Here is a 16,554-nt window from a genome sequence, read left to right on the forward strand (position 1 = left end):
TTCCCAATTATTCCTTCAGCTCCAAGGTTAAATTAAATGTAATTAATGATGGTGACCTGCTAATTCATGCTTTTGATAACTGATACCTAGTATATATATAAGAAAAGAAAATGACAAAGACAGGTAATTTAATTATGTGGGTATCACACATGTGGGTGTTATACATGTCAAATTTTAAAGGTAAATTACTATTTTTATTATTTGTGTGAAATGTCATTTTCCATATGGATTCCATTTTGAAGGTGGTTTGGGAAGGGTTCATACCATTTTGAGTACCAAGAAAAACTTGCATAATCTCATTTTACTTACTCTTTTTCAGCTGAATTTTCATCTACATGCTTCAGTCTTCTCTACACAAAGGGCTGTGAAACAGATCTTTGTTTTGCACTGTTACTTCAAGCAGAATGAGTGCTCCTAAACTCCTCTCTCTGGGCTATATCTTCTTCCCCCTGCTGCTTTTTCAGCAGGCCTGGGCTCAGTTCCCAAGAGAGTGTGCCACTGTTGAGGCTTTGAGGAGTGGTATGTGTTGCCCAGACCTGTCCCCCATGTCTGGGCCTGGGACAGACCGCTGTGGTTCATCATCAGGGAGGGGCAGATGCGAGGCAGTGACTGCAGATTCCCGACCCCACAGCCCTCGGTATCCCCATGATGGCAGAGATGATCGGGAGGTCTGGCCCTTGCGCTTCTTCAATAGGACATGTCGCTGCAATGGCAATTTCTCAGGACACAACTGTGGGACGTGCCGTCCTGGCTGGAGAGGAGCTGCCTGTGACCAGAGGGTTCTCGTAGGTAAGTGGAGATATGAATGAGTTCACAAGTCCTGCATGAGACTCAAGGCTCTTAATAAAATCTTAAATCATTTGAGCTGCAAGAATACCTGGAAATCATATAGCTCAACCCTCTCTTTTTATAATTGAGGAAACTGAGGCTTAGAAGGGTTAAGAAACTTCTTTAATGTAAAGGGTTGGAGTTGAAGCTCAGAACTTCTGACCAATATTGTCTCCTGAAACATTGTTGAGCAACCACCATATCCTAGGAACTGTGTTAGGTATTATGACTAGTCAATTCAGTAACTCCTTCAGGTAAACATGTTAATTGTCATAGATGAGGTTCGGAAAGTTCAAACCCACACAGCTGATATTTAGTAAACCTGAAACTCAACTGAGAACTATCTATCTGGCCCTTATATTTTAGTTCTACAGCTACCCCTGCTGACCCTTAAAGAAGTTTCCTACCATGATGATCAAATTCAGGCATTTCAGATGAAGAGTTTGGCCTGCAGACTAAATACTATTAAATAACAAAGCATTAAACAGTAACAGCTAACAATATTTGATTTGTTCTATGTGTGAGATAGGAGACTAAAGGTTTAACAGAACATGTATTGAGTCTTTACTATGAGTTAGGCCTTGGGCTAATTGCTTTTTATGTGTGTGCTCTTTGAACTTTCAATTCTATAAAGCAGGTATTATGTTTATCCACATTTTAATGATTTAAAAAAAAAAAAAACCGAGGCTTGGAAAAATGTGCCCAAAGTCATAGAATAATTTTCTGGTGTTAACTACTATGTTATACCACCTAATTTTGGAAGATTTATGATGGTAAAAAGATAAAAAATTCCAACAAAAATGCCAATAGTGGGCAGAAATCAACACGACAAGGTCACAGAAACATAAAATCCATAGGTAAGATTAAAGAAAGGTAATAGAAATCATGCAGTAAATTGGAGAGAAGAAAAAGAGAGAGAGAGAAAAGGGAAGAAAGAGAGAGAAAGCAGGTTTGAAGAAAGGGTTTTAGTTAAGGATATTTTTAAAAGTATAAAATAATTTAAAACACATTTGAACAGATGGATAAATGGGTGGTGGCGTGTTACAAGATGATTATGCTCTTTCTCTACCCATCCCCTCAAGGCAGATGTTTTCATGCTTGAATTTTGTATCCCTAAAGTCAGGAGAAATCTTCTGGACTTAAGTAAAGAAGAAAAGAACCACTTTGTCCGGGCCCTGGATATGGCAAAGCGCACAACTCACCCTTTATTTGTCATTGCCACCAGGAGATCAGAAGAAATATTGGGGCCAGATGGCAACACACCACAATTTGAGAACATTTCCATTTATAACTACTTTGTTTGGACACACTATTACTCAGTCAAGAAGACTTTCCTTGGGGCAGGGCAGGAAAGCTTTGGTGAAGTGGATTTCTCTCATGAAGGACCAGCTTTTCTCACATGGCACAGGTACCACCTCCTGCGTCTGGAGAAAGATATGCAGGTATGTAAGAAGCGTTTCAGTTTTCAGACTCTTCACAGACAAGTTGCCTTGTTTGTAAAACATTTTAATTCACTAGTTTTCAGAACCATCAGGACATTTGATGAAAGAGCAATTTTATGTTACTAACTTGTCTTTGGCATTTTGTTTTCTCCTTGTTTTGGTTACTTATTAATTAATCTTTATCTTAGTGAAGTGAAAATAAAGGAATATCAATAATAAGTAAAATGAGACATTTGAAGGAATGAATTAAAAGTTTAAAAATATTTTGCAGTTTAATTGAAAACATGATTTTCATAAAATTTGAAACAGAAGAATCTCATTTGCATGTCTTCCTTCTCTAATAAATATAAGCAGATTCCTCCTCCTGGTCAAATAATGTGAGTTAGAGACTTCTCAATCTTTCCAGTCCCAAATGCATCTCTCATCATTCCAGTGATGATTCCTTCCAACATGGTACAGGGTTTAAATTACAAAAAAATAATTCCTTTCCATTTAGACTCTCATATTTTCATTGAACTATATTTTTCCATGTTCCCTACCCTTCGAGTCTTACAGAAGAAACCTATTAAAATATCACATCACTATGTAAGAGGACAGATATGTTAATTTGCTTGACTATAGTAATCACTTTACTATGTAGATTTATATCAAAGCACCATGTTGTACACTAAAATATATAAAATTTGAAAAAAAGTCAAAAAATACCAAAATAATTTTGTCAGTCAGGCAATATTTTTAGTGCAAAGACATTGGCTTTTTATTTGGCACAAAGTGAACCTCAACTCAAGCAGTTATTTCATGCTTATTTTCTAAGCAGACAAGCTTCAAACATATTAAAGCATCTAGTTACACAGATTCTTTACTCTTATTTCTTCTACCAACTTGTCTGTTTCTTGAGAAAAATATTGAAATTTTAAAATAAAATTTTAAGTTGTTAGGTATCAACTAGGAAATCCACAAAGTAAACCTGTTTTCTATGTGAAATAACAGCAATGAATCTCCCCTTTCAAGTTAAAGTATACAAATTAAGCCAAAACTATCTGAAGACAGGAAAGGTATTTAGATTCATTTATTAATTTGCAGAATGCTGTGCCAGCATTATTCCGAGAAAAAGTAAATGGTTAGAAGAGAGAGAATTAATACACTAAAATACAGGATAAAATATTCGTTTGAAAGTGCACTATCCATTTGCAGTTTGAGAGTGATTAAATGAATTCATCTGATACTCTGAACATCATATTTTATAGCTCTGATTGCAAGTGAGACATTTAGTAGATTATGAGTAGATAAATCTGTCATTTGTAATTGACTGCAGATCTTCATGCCTTCAAGTCATTTTCTCATGGGCACACCAAAATGAAAGGGCAGGTGGAAAGTATCTGAAAGCTTCACTTTTGCCTGTGTAAACTTCAACCTCTATGACTTACATTTTAAAAACCCAACAGCACAAGGGATCCAACAAATTACAATTTAAATGTAATTCATGGTTGAAATGCCACATGAATATGCTCTGGCTCCCAAATGTCAGTTGCTGAACCACAAACCAATTCTTAATGATCCCTTGGAAGCTGTCACTAATTTTTGTGAACCACAATGATGGCTTCTAAAGGAGGACTACCAACCCCTGGAGACCAATAACTGAGGATAACTTGGAAAGCTTTTGGCTCTCTAAAACACCCAAGGATAAGAAAATGCTTCCTAGGAAGGGATTTAAAGTGAAAAAGTAGAAATATACTGAGTGCTTGAGAGATAAGATAAAACAATTGCGATCCCTACATTTAAATCTCGTACCATAAATAGAACTTCTCAAGGCCCCAAAGAAATGAGAAATAACAAGGAAATGTATGGTTTAAAGCACGAATGAAATAAGCATGTGATCTTGAGGCCAGCATTTTTAAAAATGTGAGATCAGCTCTGAATGGAAACTAGGTCACTGATCTAAAAAACAATGGGCAGAAAGATTTACTCCAGCTTCTGTTTAGCATTTTTATCAGTATAAGATTTAGGCAGAAGCCTGAGTCTTGAAAGTTTGGATTCTAAGGCAGGGTTTCCTAAATAAAACACCTTCCATGCTCAGTGTGAACGAGTCCATTGGCCTGTGGCCAAACCAGAATCTAAATGCCTAGTCATTCAAATTAAATTTAAAAACAGAAATTAGCACTCCACAAAACATATTTTAAGGCTGGATCTGGCTGCAGACTAAGAGTTAATGATACTTGAATTAAAGATAGGAAAATGGAAAAGGTGGAAATGCCAATAAGTGGATGTTGTTATTGATAATTTTTATATAACCAATATAAATGTAATTACCTGCCTAAAAAAGAAAAAGAAGATCCTTTATCCCTCTAAATCATTTTCAGAAATGTCTGCATAATAAGTTGAGTTTCATTCCCTCTAATGCCTAAATGACACCTTGTAATAAATTACCAGCTTTGTTAAATAAGATTTAACTCCTCTGGGCCCCTCAGACACCACTGATATACTAACCAGTACCTTATTGTCTAAAGAGAGCTAATAGAAATAGGCTGTCAGAGAGTAGACCAAACAGAAAGGAAGAATTATAAACAGAAGCAGAGAATATTAATGTAGTTTCTGTGATCTAGGAAATGTTGCAAGAGCCTTCTTTCTCCCTTCCTTACTGGAATTTTGCGACGGGGAAAAATGTCTGTGATATCTGCACGGATGACTTGATGGGATCCAGAAGCAACTTTGATTCCACTCTAATAAGCCCAAATTCTGTCTTTTCTCAATGGCGAGTGGTCTGTGACTCCTTGGAAGATTATGATACCCTGGGAACACTTTGTAACAGTAAGTTGCAAATGATAGCTTGGAGTCAGAATTTCTTTTTAGATAAAGGGATTAAGTATGTTGCCTGGAAGGCCCTTCATTCTACTAGAGAATTCAGAGTAAAATCTACTTTTATTATAGACAAACAATGTACCAGGCATTCATTAAGCACCTAGAATGTTTAAGGCAGCGTGTAAGTTGCTGCAGGGGAAACAGAAAGCGCCTACACATTTTTGCACTGCTTTTCTTGAGTAATTTGGTCAATGTCTTTCTAGCTTTCTTATTTTGGAAATGTCTAGTTGTATACACTAATCCTCTTAGTTTTCTTAGCACTACTTAGTAGTCATGTGTCTTGTGTTGGAATTTCACAGAAAATGTTTCCTAACAAAATGTGAAAAATAGGCAAAAAGTTGGAAATGCCCTGGGAAGAAAAAAAAGAAAATAAACAAACCAAATGTATGCTTGCAGTTATAAAGTTAGAAAACAAAAGGTGATGTGGGAGATAGTTTTTAGAAAAGGAGGATATGGTACTGATGTCTGCCTCCTAGCTTCTTTCCAGCTCTTCCGAAGTGAACACAATAAGAGAATGCCTAACCAATTGTCCCAGCATCTTTCTCCAGTGATCTGAATGCCACCTCTGTCACAGGTCAAATTTCTGCCCCATGTAGATCTCTTCCTGAGCTTTCCGTTCTCTTCCTTGGATCATATTATTATTTGTGCCTGTGCTAGTAACACGAGGTTTAATTATTAGACACCCCCTACCTCATCTTATTTTTCGTTTTCAGGCATGTATGGCTCTCTTGATTGTTGTTCCATATAAAAATAAGAGTTATGTGAAGTTGTTTTATTATTATAGTCACAACATATTTATTCTACATATATTATTGTATTCATCAAACATTAAATTATTTTATGAACTTAAATAAGGAATATTCTAAATAAATCAAGAAGAATTAGATATATATTTTCACCATTAGATTATTTAGCAGTGTATAGGAATAAGAGAAGTGATAATATATGAACATCTCCTCTGTAGAAGTTTAAAACTTAGAATAAATTTGTATTTGTTTGGTATGCTGAATACATGGTCCCACCTTGTGGCAGAGAAATGAAATTGAGGATCAGGATGTCTGCAGATACCAAAGCATTTATTCTTTTTCTGACCAGGCCATTGTATTTTGGTCTGAGAGTTCTCTCTCTCTCTCTTTTTTTTTTTTTTTCTTGAGACGGAGTCTCGCTCTGTCCCCCAGGCAGAGTGCAGTGGCCGGATCTCAGCTCACTGCAAGCTCCGCCTCCCGGGTTCACGCCATTCTCCTGCCTCAGCCTCCCGAGTAGCTGGGACTACAGGCGCCCCCGCCACCGCGCCCGGCTAATTTTTTGTATTTTTAGTAGCGACGGATTTTCACCGTGGTCTCTATCTCCTGACCTTGTGATCCGCCCGCCTCGGCCTCCCAAAGTGCTGGGATTACAGGCGTGAGCCAACGCACCCGGCCTGCCTGAGAGTTTTCTAGACATTTCCCAATCACCCTGATGATTGGATACCAAAATAAAACACAGTTTAAATGAGTAAATACAATCATAGCACAGGAGGGGGAAGAAAGAAGGAGAGATTTTCTTTTCATCATAATTTGTGTTGTCAATTAATATAACAAGTCTCCTAACTCAGACACATAGTCTCATGACAAATTGAAGAATATTTATTTTAGGTTAAAAAAAATTTTAAGCTTATCCCTTGTCTCACTGCAAGAGATAAACAGCAGACATTTTATTTATAAGGCAAAGGAAAGGGAAAAATTATCATTGTATTGAACAAATATTATGTATCTGATGTGGTATGAAATGCATTGATATAATATCCTATTTAGTCTTCATAACAATTATCTCTTCTATAACCTTTCTTCTTAAATGATCTTGTCCATTTCTGTAGTTCCATTCATCATCTTTTACTGGAGACCCACACGTTTCCAACTTTAGATAAAACCTTCCTTAAGTATTCCATACCCCTGTCTTCACAAGCTTGTTGCATAGTATTTCTCCAATATTCAAAATTAATGAACCAAACTTGGTGGATTGAAAATAGTTAATTATTTTATTGCAGCTAACATTCTTCCAGCCACCAAAATACCATCCTTGAATCAACATACAAAAACACTGTTCTTTATTCACAATACTTCTCAAATGTATTTTCTTCTTCAGACATATGCAACTTTCCATTTATTTTTATGTGGAAATTTCACAGGACTTTGGTCCATAGGATGTTAGGTGCAATGGCAGAGGTTGTCCATATGCAAACAAATTTAAGAATCACTGGAATAAAAAATAAAATGGTTTATTTTTTATTTAAACTAGTTTCTTTACTATCAGCATTTTCTACTGTGGAACTCTGTGAGGGCAAATCAGAATGTAATGCTTTGAAACTTAAGTAATTAATATTTGTTTCTTGGGATTTATTGATAGCTTCCTGAGCAGCAATTCCCAAAACATCAGCTTGAATTGATAGTTTAGCTAGCGATGCTGAAAGTTTTTGGTGATCATGTACACTCAATAAATAGTTTCCAATCCCAACTGAGGCATATGTTTTAGTTACATATTATGTAAATTTTATTATGCTAACTTAACAGGTCCTGATTATTATGTTAATTATAAAGCATAGAACATGGGAAGCTTTCTGAATGAAAGAAAAGGAATAGGAGTTGAAATTGTAATATTATCGCTCCCCAGATTAGTGGATTATTTTGCTATCCCTCTATGGCACATAAATTCCTTTTGGAGACCACTGGGACAGAATGATGCAAAGTTCTCCTAACCAGTCACCTCTCCTCCCACCCATGTAAGGTTTTGACTTCTCTCCACTTCCTAATAAATTACACATAACTTTCTTATCTTGATACTTGATTTTTTTTTTTTTTTCCACAATATAGCTCTGGTCTAGCTTCTTTTCTTTCCTACAGTCCACTACTCTCCTGGCACATACTCCAGGCAAACTATTTCCCAAACAGGCCCCCCCCCCCTTTTTTTTTTTTTTACAGCTAACATGATATTTTCCATATAATGACAGGCACCAAACAACTCTTCAGCACCTATTAAATGCCAGGTACTGTGCTAAGTCTGTGGGATACACACGTTTTCTGTTATAGATAGGGGATTTTGTTATAGACAGAAGAACGTGTATCATCTCTTACCATTTCCTCTACCTAAAATGTTTGTCTTGTAAAATTTCTTTTATTTCACCTATGAAAACTTTTCTTAATCCTATGGGGCTCTTTGTAAATCTATCTTTATAAAGCTTTTCTGGAGATCTGAATGGGCAGGATCTCTCTCTTTCCCCGCTCCCTCCCTCCATCTCTCTTCTTTAAGGCTCCTATCATATTATCTATCCCTAGTATCACAGTTCTTTGTCATTATTTCTCACATTAATTGCTGAAAAAGTTGAAAAATGTGTGTTGGTTGAAATATGTATCACTTTCCAAAGAAATAGAAGGTTTTTTTTTCCTTATTTCTCTGAAGGTTTAAATAGGCAGCATTTGCATACAAAATATCACATATGTGTGACATATAGATTTTAGTGTAGAACTTAGGTTTATGGGATTATTTTGGCAAGATTCAATTTTCCATGGAATTTTCATTTTAATACATTCTTGTGAAAGAAGCATATATTGGTTTAGCAAATGTCAAGACCTGTATCTGTTAGTGTGATTGTTTTTTTTCCTTCAGATACATTTATGTATCACGTATCTACTCGATTCAAAGAAGTGGGACATGATTACTTAGATTTTCTCACTTTAATGCTACCAAGTATGCATTTTTAAATTTTGTTTTCTACCAAGGAAATCCTATATTTCATATTCATGCTATGTATAAAGTTTTAAAGAGCAATAATAAGACATCCAAACATTGTGTAAATGTTTGCACACCCCATTTTTTTCTGCAGGCACTGAGAGCGGGCCAATTAGGAGAAATCCAGCTGGAAATGTGGCCAGACCAATGGTGCAACGTCTTCCTGAACCACAGGATGTCGCTCAGTGCTTGGAAGTTGGTTTATTTGACACACCTCCTTTTTATTCCAACTCTACAAACAGTTTCAGAAACACAGTGGAAGGCAAGTAAATGAAATCAGTACTTTGAAAAGATCTAGCTATCAGAGTAAACTGAATTATTCAAAAGCAAGTTTCTTCGAGAAGGCTTTGAATAGTATATTAATCCTGTGCGTTTATGTGAATGAGGTTGTCTATTATGATACACCTGCTCGAAAAAGGAACTTTCTTAAAGAGAAGAGTCCAACCATGAAGCTCTTTTCATTATGGGAGAAGACCTTGGAAATCATGCTCCAATTTCTTAAACACTCAAAAACAATTTAAATTCAAATTTCTGGTAGCTAGTTGATCAATATGTGTAACTATATCAAGGTCTAGCATTGGCAAACAATATTCAAGACGTTGACAGTGTATTAAATTAGTTTACCTTTTTTTTAAATGAGAGAAATAATAAAATCATTCCAAACAATTAGTTGACACTGAGTAAAGCCTTGCTTGTGCATATGTGTTATTTAGGTCAGTATTAACCTGTAACTTTTTTCAAAAGTCTATACAAATTCGAATTAGCATCTACTGATGCTTAACTTGGTTTTCCTTATTTCACACAAAATATTTTAAAGCTGAGGAAAGTGAGGTATAAAGAGATAAAATTATTATCACAAGATATTCAGCTAGTTACTAACAGAGCATAGGTTCAAATTCAAATTTTCAGAATCCAGTGTCTTTATATAATACATTTTGATACCTCCAAATGATGCTTGATATATATATATATATATGTAAAGTCTTCAAAAGAATATAATTACTTTTATCTTATTATAAACTTGTTATTGTTAAATTTTACCTTCAGTATAGCATTGTCCACGTCTAATGCATCCCATCTCCCCAAAAATGCAAATAAATTTCTCTGTCGTATGATCAGAGATACTTGGTATATAAATCTAATAATTATTTTTAATTCTCTCACCTTTTAGTCTCAAAATTATATGCCATTTTAACCTATTTTTGATTATTTTAATAACTACCCAAATGCACTGATTTGAATATGATTCAATAAAAAATCACTACATTTTGGCTAATCTGTAAACTAAGGCCATCAGCACTGATTTTTTTTTTAAATGTGCAGATTGTGTCTTCTTAATGCCCAATCAGAAGACAATTATACTTATTTCCTGACAAAACGTATAAAAAGACTAGTGACAAGCCACCTTCCATATATATCACAGGCAATCTTTAAATGTTTTTGAGTCAAATAATAGTGGAATGGGTGCTTGAAAAAATGCATAGTTGACTACATAAGTGGCTACAACTATACAATTCATCTTAGATGAAGAGAGAACTGGTTAATGTATTTTAAAGTCTGATTTCATTTTATAATACACAACCATTCCCTGATCTCAAACCTCTGGTCCTTCCAGCCAATTAGACATCCTACATCATAGACCCTCCATTTTTATTTATGACCTGTCCTATACCTATCCTTGTTTTCTCCCTTATATATGGAATATATATATGTATATATGTATATATATGTGTGTGTGTGTGTATATATGGAATTGAGATATTTATCAAAAGCTGTATAAATGTTTTGACAGTAGGTTTTCTCAGTGTTTAAAACTAGCACAAAGATGGTAGAAAGCCCTGAGAAATTGTAGCTTCCCCATAAAAAATAAAGTAGTTTTCCAAAAACAAACATGCTGACAGTCATTCAAAGGTAAGGTAGGAGGCTGAAGTAACATCTGGCAACTTAAGTTCCAAAACAATCAGAGCATTCTTCTCCAAATTGTGTCAGCAGTTTTTAGTAGAAACTGGAGGGTTTTTCACTATCTTTATTCTCATGTAGAATAATGTCTGCCTTGTCAAATAGAGTGTCTATATATTTTGACTGGTATCCTTTGCAGGTCATTATTTTTAACCTGGAGGCTACATTTAGAATGTCATGCCACTAGCATAAAACCAATCTAGCTCTGGGTATAGCAAACAAATATCACCAACCATAGGTACAGAGAAGCAGTGCTATTATATTAAGGCAAAAACTGGCCTGACAAGCCTTGGAAAAATTGTTTCCCAATATAACCATTACTATTAACTGGAAAAGTAAAATATGTTCAATAGTTTTACAATTCTCCTCCTTATTATGTGTCTAGGTTACAGTGATCCCACAGGAAAGTATGACCCTGCTGTTCGAAGCCTTCACAATTTGGCTCATCTATTCCTAAATGGAACAGGGGGACAAACCCATTTGTCTCCGAATGATCCTATTTTTGTCCTCCTGCACACTTTCACAGATGCAGTCTTTGATGAATGGCTGAGGAGATACAATGCTGGTAAGACATTTTCATATGCCTTTTGCATGGTCAGCCAAGCGGACTGTTTAGATGGCATAGTTATCAGTTTAAGCTGGGCACTCAGTACATAAAAACACATTCAAAATAGGGATAACATAGCTGTAATATCAAGTCACTTCCAGACATTCAATTCTACTTTGAAAATGCAGGCAAGAAGTCTCTCCAAATAGTTATTATAGGATGATATTTTTAACCACTTGCTAGGACTAACCAAATCACCTCTCCTAATTTTTGCTATGAAAAAAATGCTACCATGTTTTACAAATTTTTCTCACCCTCATCTTCCAACATAAATTCTAATTACTTTTAAATATAAATGAAGAAAACCTTATAGAGCTCTTCTTTGATATCCCAAAAGACTAAAAATTGTATATCCATAATCCACAGTTCTTATTTTTATTGCTTAATGGCCTCTCACAAATAGAAATTTTGTTCCACTTGAAAAGTTAACGTTGGCTTTTATATCACACTACAGGAAATCTCTTTTAAGTTCATTTCAATGCATTCTTTAAAATATTATTTAAAATGCCTCCTTCTCTCTGACTTCCTATACAGCTGAGAGCTTAGCATTATTTTTCAAACAATAAAAGTGCTTCCACTGGTTAAAACATCACAAATTTTCATATGTTGAAAGCATTCTCAATTTTGGCTTCTGTGCCTTTAGTTCATCACACACATGAACATGATATTGTAGCTTAACTACCTATTGATTTATGTATCCATTAGGCATGCTTACATTTCTGTGTGTATATGTGTGCAGTAAAGTCCTCTAATTCAACCTAATTAGGACCATTAATTGATGAAATTGATGAAAATAGTTTGTTCCATCAAAAATTATTCAAGAAACAACTTACACATAAGCCTGTAATCCCAGCACATTGGGAGGCCAAGGCAGGAGGATCACTTGAGCCCAAGAGTTTGAGACCAGCCTGGTCAACATAGTGAAACCCTGTATCTACTAAAATCACAAAAATTAGCCAGGCATGGTGGTGGGCATCTGTAATCCCAGCTACTGGAGAGGCTGAGGCAGGAGAATCACTTGACCCCAGGAGGTAGAGGATGCAGTTAGCCAAGATCACACCACTGCACTCCAGCCTGGCTGACAGAGACAGACTTGATCTGAAAAGAAAAGAAGAAAAGAAAAGAAAGAAGAGGGGAGGGGAGCGGAGGGGAGGGGAGGGGAGGGGAGGGGAGGGAAGGGAAACAACCTACACATAAATATTGGTTCAGTTTTCAATCAGTTGTGAATTCAGTTATTGGAGTTTCATCTCATTTTTCATGTGTATTTATATACGTAATGGCAACCACAATTAATTATCTATAATTTACACTGTCAGCTTTTTTTAAAAGTGAAACAATAAATGAGTGACTTTTGAAATACGATATGAGGGCAAATATTTAGCCATACACCTTTAACAAATCTTTCCAAAGTGTTCATTTTACATACTACAAAAACAACACCCTCCTCTTTGTTTTACAGTCATGATGACCACTTTATGTTTGCTTAACTAGATTCCTTTTATTACAGTAATGAGTAAACTCGAATTAATAGGTTTAGGAATTAACAAAACCAACTTTTGTTAAACATGCACTTCTGGGAACCATATGGCAATGTTCAAGTTGTATTTATTCAGTTATTCACAATGCCTTGGGTGTTAGTAAACTTTTCAGAGGAAACGGAGACTATTCAGTAACCTAGCAAATCTCTTAAATGGAGTTTTCTTTCACCTTTGAAAGAAAGGAAAGATATTCCTTCGCCTTGTGTATCTTGGCTGAAAATATAATTATTTCACATTCATAGCAAGTTGTTAAAGGTTTTCCAGATTTTAACCTAAAGGTCACTGATGAACCAGAAAAACACCTTTTGAACATTTTTTTCTGACATTTTCTTTCTTTGCAATATATAGCAGAAGATTTCTCAATAACTTGAATTGTGGTGGGAAGAGAAGTACCATAAATGAAAAATAGGAAACTATCCTGCAGCACATTGCTGATAAAATGTGGCCATAAAATTATAGGATAGGTCAATGTAAACACTCCAAATTGCATGAAAGCTAAGCTGAAACAATTAGCCTCCTTCTTAAATATTCCTTGTACCTGCAAATACCTTTTAGAAAGCAGTGTCATAAAACAACTGTAAAGAAGAGAAAGAAAATTTAGAAAGATTACAAAATTTTATAAACTCTCTATAAAGCAGAAGTCTTGTTTAAAATAAGTCTAGGAGTGGAGGGATGGAATTCTTTTTCAAAATGATTGAAAGGTTTTTACAAATACAGAAAGCTCTTTACAAATTGCAGAATAATAGAATTATTAGGCTCAGAATGGAAAAAAAATTACACTTTACAAATAAAGAAAAGTAGAGTCATTCAAGTAGTAATGTCCATTACAGATTCCTCTCGTTAGACATGAAATAGTACAATTAAGAGCATCCAAACTCTAGTTACTACCATGTTAATTTCTATTTACTAATATTTCTGATCTATGTACACATTCAATTCAATTCCTTCTCTTTTATTTCGACTAAGAATTATATGAGGTAAGTTTTAAATATAGCAGCCCAGAAGTTCAGTGTATTTTCAGAAGAAGCAGTTTATACATTTCCAAGAGTAATCACTACTTTACTTTTTGAGCTGCAAGAGAAATGAAGTAATCACACATACACTTAAATCTTTTCATATATATTGTTTTCAAATCTACTATTTCCTGGTCAGTATTCAAGGTACCAGAAATATGATAGTATACAAAAATCCACCAACAAATTTTCTTCCTGAAACTTTTATTCCTGTTTAAAAATTGACAATAACCATATGTAAATACAGCATATTAGATGGTGGAAGTCTCTATAGACAGATAAAATCAGGAAATGGGAAAGGAAGTACTGTGTAGATATATGGAAGAATGTCCTAAGACAAAGGAACAGGGAGCCAACTGTGGCTGGAGTAGAGTGGGGTCTGGGGAGAGAATGGTGAGAGAGAGTAAGGTAAAAGGGATCACAGGAGGCAGAGCCTGAAGGATACTGGGATTAACTCTGAGAGAGATAGGGGGCCATGGAGGATCTTGCATAGGGAAATTACAGGACAATCCAATTGCTATTGTTATTTTTACTATTATTTCTCCCCTCATTTTAATGGACAAAACTTTACCACACAGCTGAAGCTGAACTGGATTGAGGCTGGTCAAATCAGAGTTAAGCAGAAAACTAAAATGGGGAATTAAAAAGTTTTCTAAATTATCTTAATACCTAATGCTAATAAACAATGAATTTATAATACATTAGAATGTGAATTATTTGAGAGTAGAAATATTGTCTCTTTTTTTCAATGCCACAGCCTAAGTGCCTAGACCAGCATCTGGCATTAGTAGGTACTCAGTGGATTTTAACAGATAAATATTTAATTAGCTTTAATACATAGTAAATTTAAAGTCACAAAAATATCAACACTACTTGGCATTTCTATGATAAATTTTTCTTCAATCCAGATGCTGAAACACCCTTCTGTGATTCACGGAATCACTGTACCTGTCAAGGTATTATATCTACAAGCAAAGAGAAAATCTAATACTTAGATAGCTGTCTTAGTTTGTTTTCTGTTGCTTATAACAGAATCCCTGAAACCAAGTAATTAATTAAGAAACTGAATTTATTTATTATAGTTATGAAGGCTGAGAAATCCAAAGTTGAGGGCCCACATCTGTGAAAGCCTTACTGGTGGGGACTTTCTGCAGAGACCCTGAGTCAACCCAGGGTGCCACATAGTCCAGAGGCTGAGTATCTTAGCTTAAGTGTCTCCCTCTCCCTTAATAAAGTTACCAGTTCTTCTCCCATGATAACCCATTAACCCATGAATCCATGAATGGATTAATCTATTCATTAGGCTGAATTCTCATAATTCAATCACCTCTTAAAGGCCGTACCTCTTAATACTGACTTATGTTCCCATTGGTGTCTGCCCAATCCCACTTCTAACTCTTTTGTGTGTGTGTGTGTGGCATTCTATTTGGTGTTTAATTGTACCAACATAAATATAGAACAAAAAAAAGAGAAACAAACATCTTTTGCCACAAAAAAATTTCATTCTTTTTATTCCTGATGATAGAAACTCATTAATAATATAAATAGCCATAGTTTATATTCATGAGGTATCAGGAAGTGAATAGGATTCCAGGACCTTGATTCAAAATTTTAAGCATTTTTTGCTAACAGAGTAAAGCCCTAGGAATAAAGCTAATATTGATTTCTCTAAAAGTAAACAGACAAAATAAAAAATATTGAGCAGAAATATTCATAAACAAGCACAACCTCTAATAGATATGCCGTATCTCAAATTTTAAATTACAGCTGATGCCACAGCAAATTACAGGTTTATGTTTTCTTTGGCTTTGAAAAACACATTTAATACCTTATTCAAATTGCTTTATGTAATTTTTAAAAACTGTTCAACATCATTATAGATGATGAAATACTAAAACTCCCCTGCTTTTAAACTCTCTTTTTTTATTAAGTGGTATATTGGTACTGTATTCAAAGCATTTTCTGTTTTATGTAATTTCCCATCATGCTGTAGTGAAAATTCTTATCTTTATTCAGTGTAAAATAAAAATAAAATTTTTTCATGTTCTCCTTGAATATTGGATCCCTTTAGAACTCAATAATGATATGAATATTAATTTTATTATGTTTATTAACAAGTTGTTTTTGGAATAATTTAGATATATCTACATTTCCATTGGAAAATGCCCCTATTGGACATAATAGACAATACAACATGGTGCCATTCTGGCCCCCAGTCACCAACACAGAAATGTTTGTTACTGCTCCAGACAACCTGGGATACACTTATGAAGTTCAATGGCCAAGTAAGTATTGAAAGTGTATTTTTACTGTGATAATTTCCACAAGCAAATATGTTGTCTTTAAAGTAATCACAGTGTTCTGAAGCTATGTTTTCCATTTGGACTTAGAAACTTTCATTTGTATTTTTATTTGAGGATAAGGGAGGGAACTTGATATTTGTTGAGAGTCCACACTAAGCTGACACTGATCTTATTGTACAGCACCCTATCTTATTTAATCCTCACAGTGCTTTGGGGTGAGTATGAAAATCTTCATTTTAC

General features: G+C 34.9%; 1 protein-coding gene across 1 annotated transcript in view; it reads left to right on the top strand.

Annotated features, from left to right (window-relative positions):
* The first annotated feature begins 330 nt into the window (after positions 1 to 330).
* Positions 331 to 16,554, top strand: part of LOC105489106 (tyrosinase related protein 1) — a 72,653-nt gene continuing 56,429 nt past the window's right edge. Inside the window, 6 exon segments of the mRNA XM_071077416.1 lie at positions 331 to 789; positions 1,948 to 2,270; positions 4,874 to 5,078; positions 8,989 to 9,156; positions 11,239 to 11,418; positions 16,150 to 16,296. Coding sequence (XP_070933517.1) covers positions 405 to 789; positions 1,948 to 2,270; positions 4,874 to 5,078; positions 8,989 to 9,156; positions 11,239 to 11,418; positions 16,150 to 16,296 — 1,408 coding nt within the window. The 5' untranslated portion in view covers positions 331 to 404.

The sequence above is a fragment of the Macaca nemestrina genome, chromosome 14 (assembly GCF_043159975.1).
Source record: "Macaca nemestrina isolate mMacNem1 chromosome 14, mMacNem.hap1, whole genome shotgun sequence".
In the NCBI taxonomy this organism is placed as follows: domain Eukaryota; kingdom Metazoa; phylum Chordata; class Mammalia; order Primates; family Cercopithecidae; genus Macaca; species Macaca nemestrina.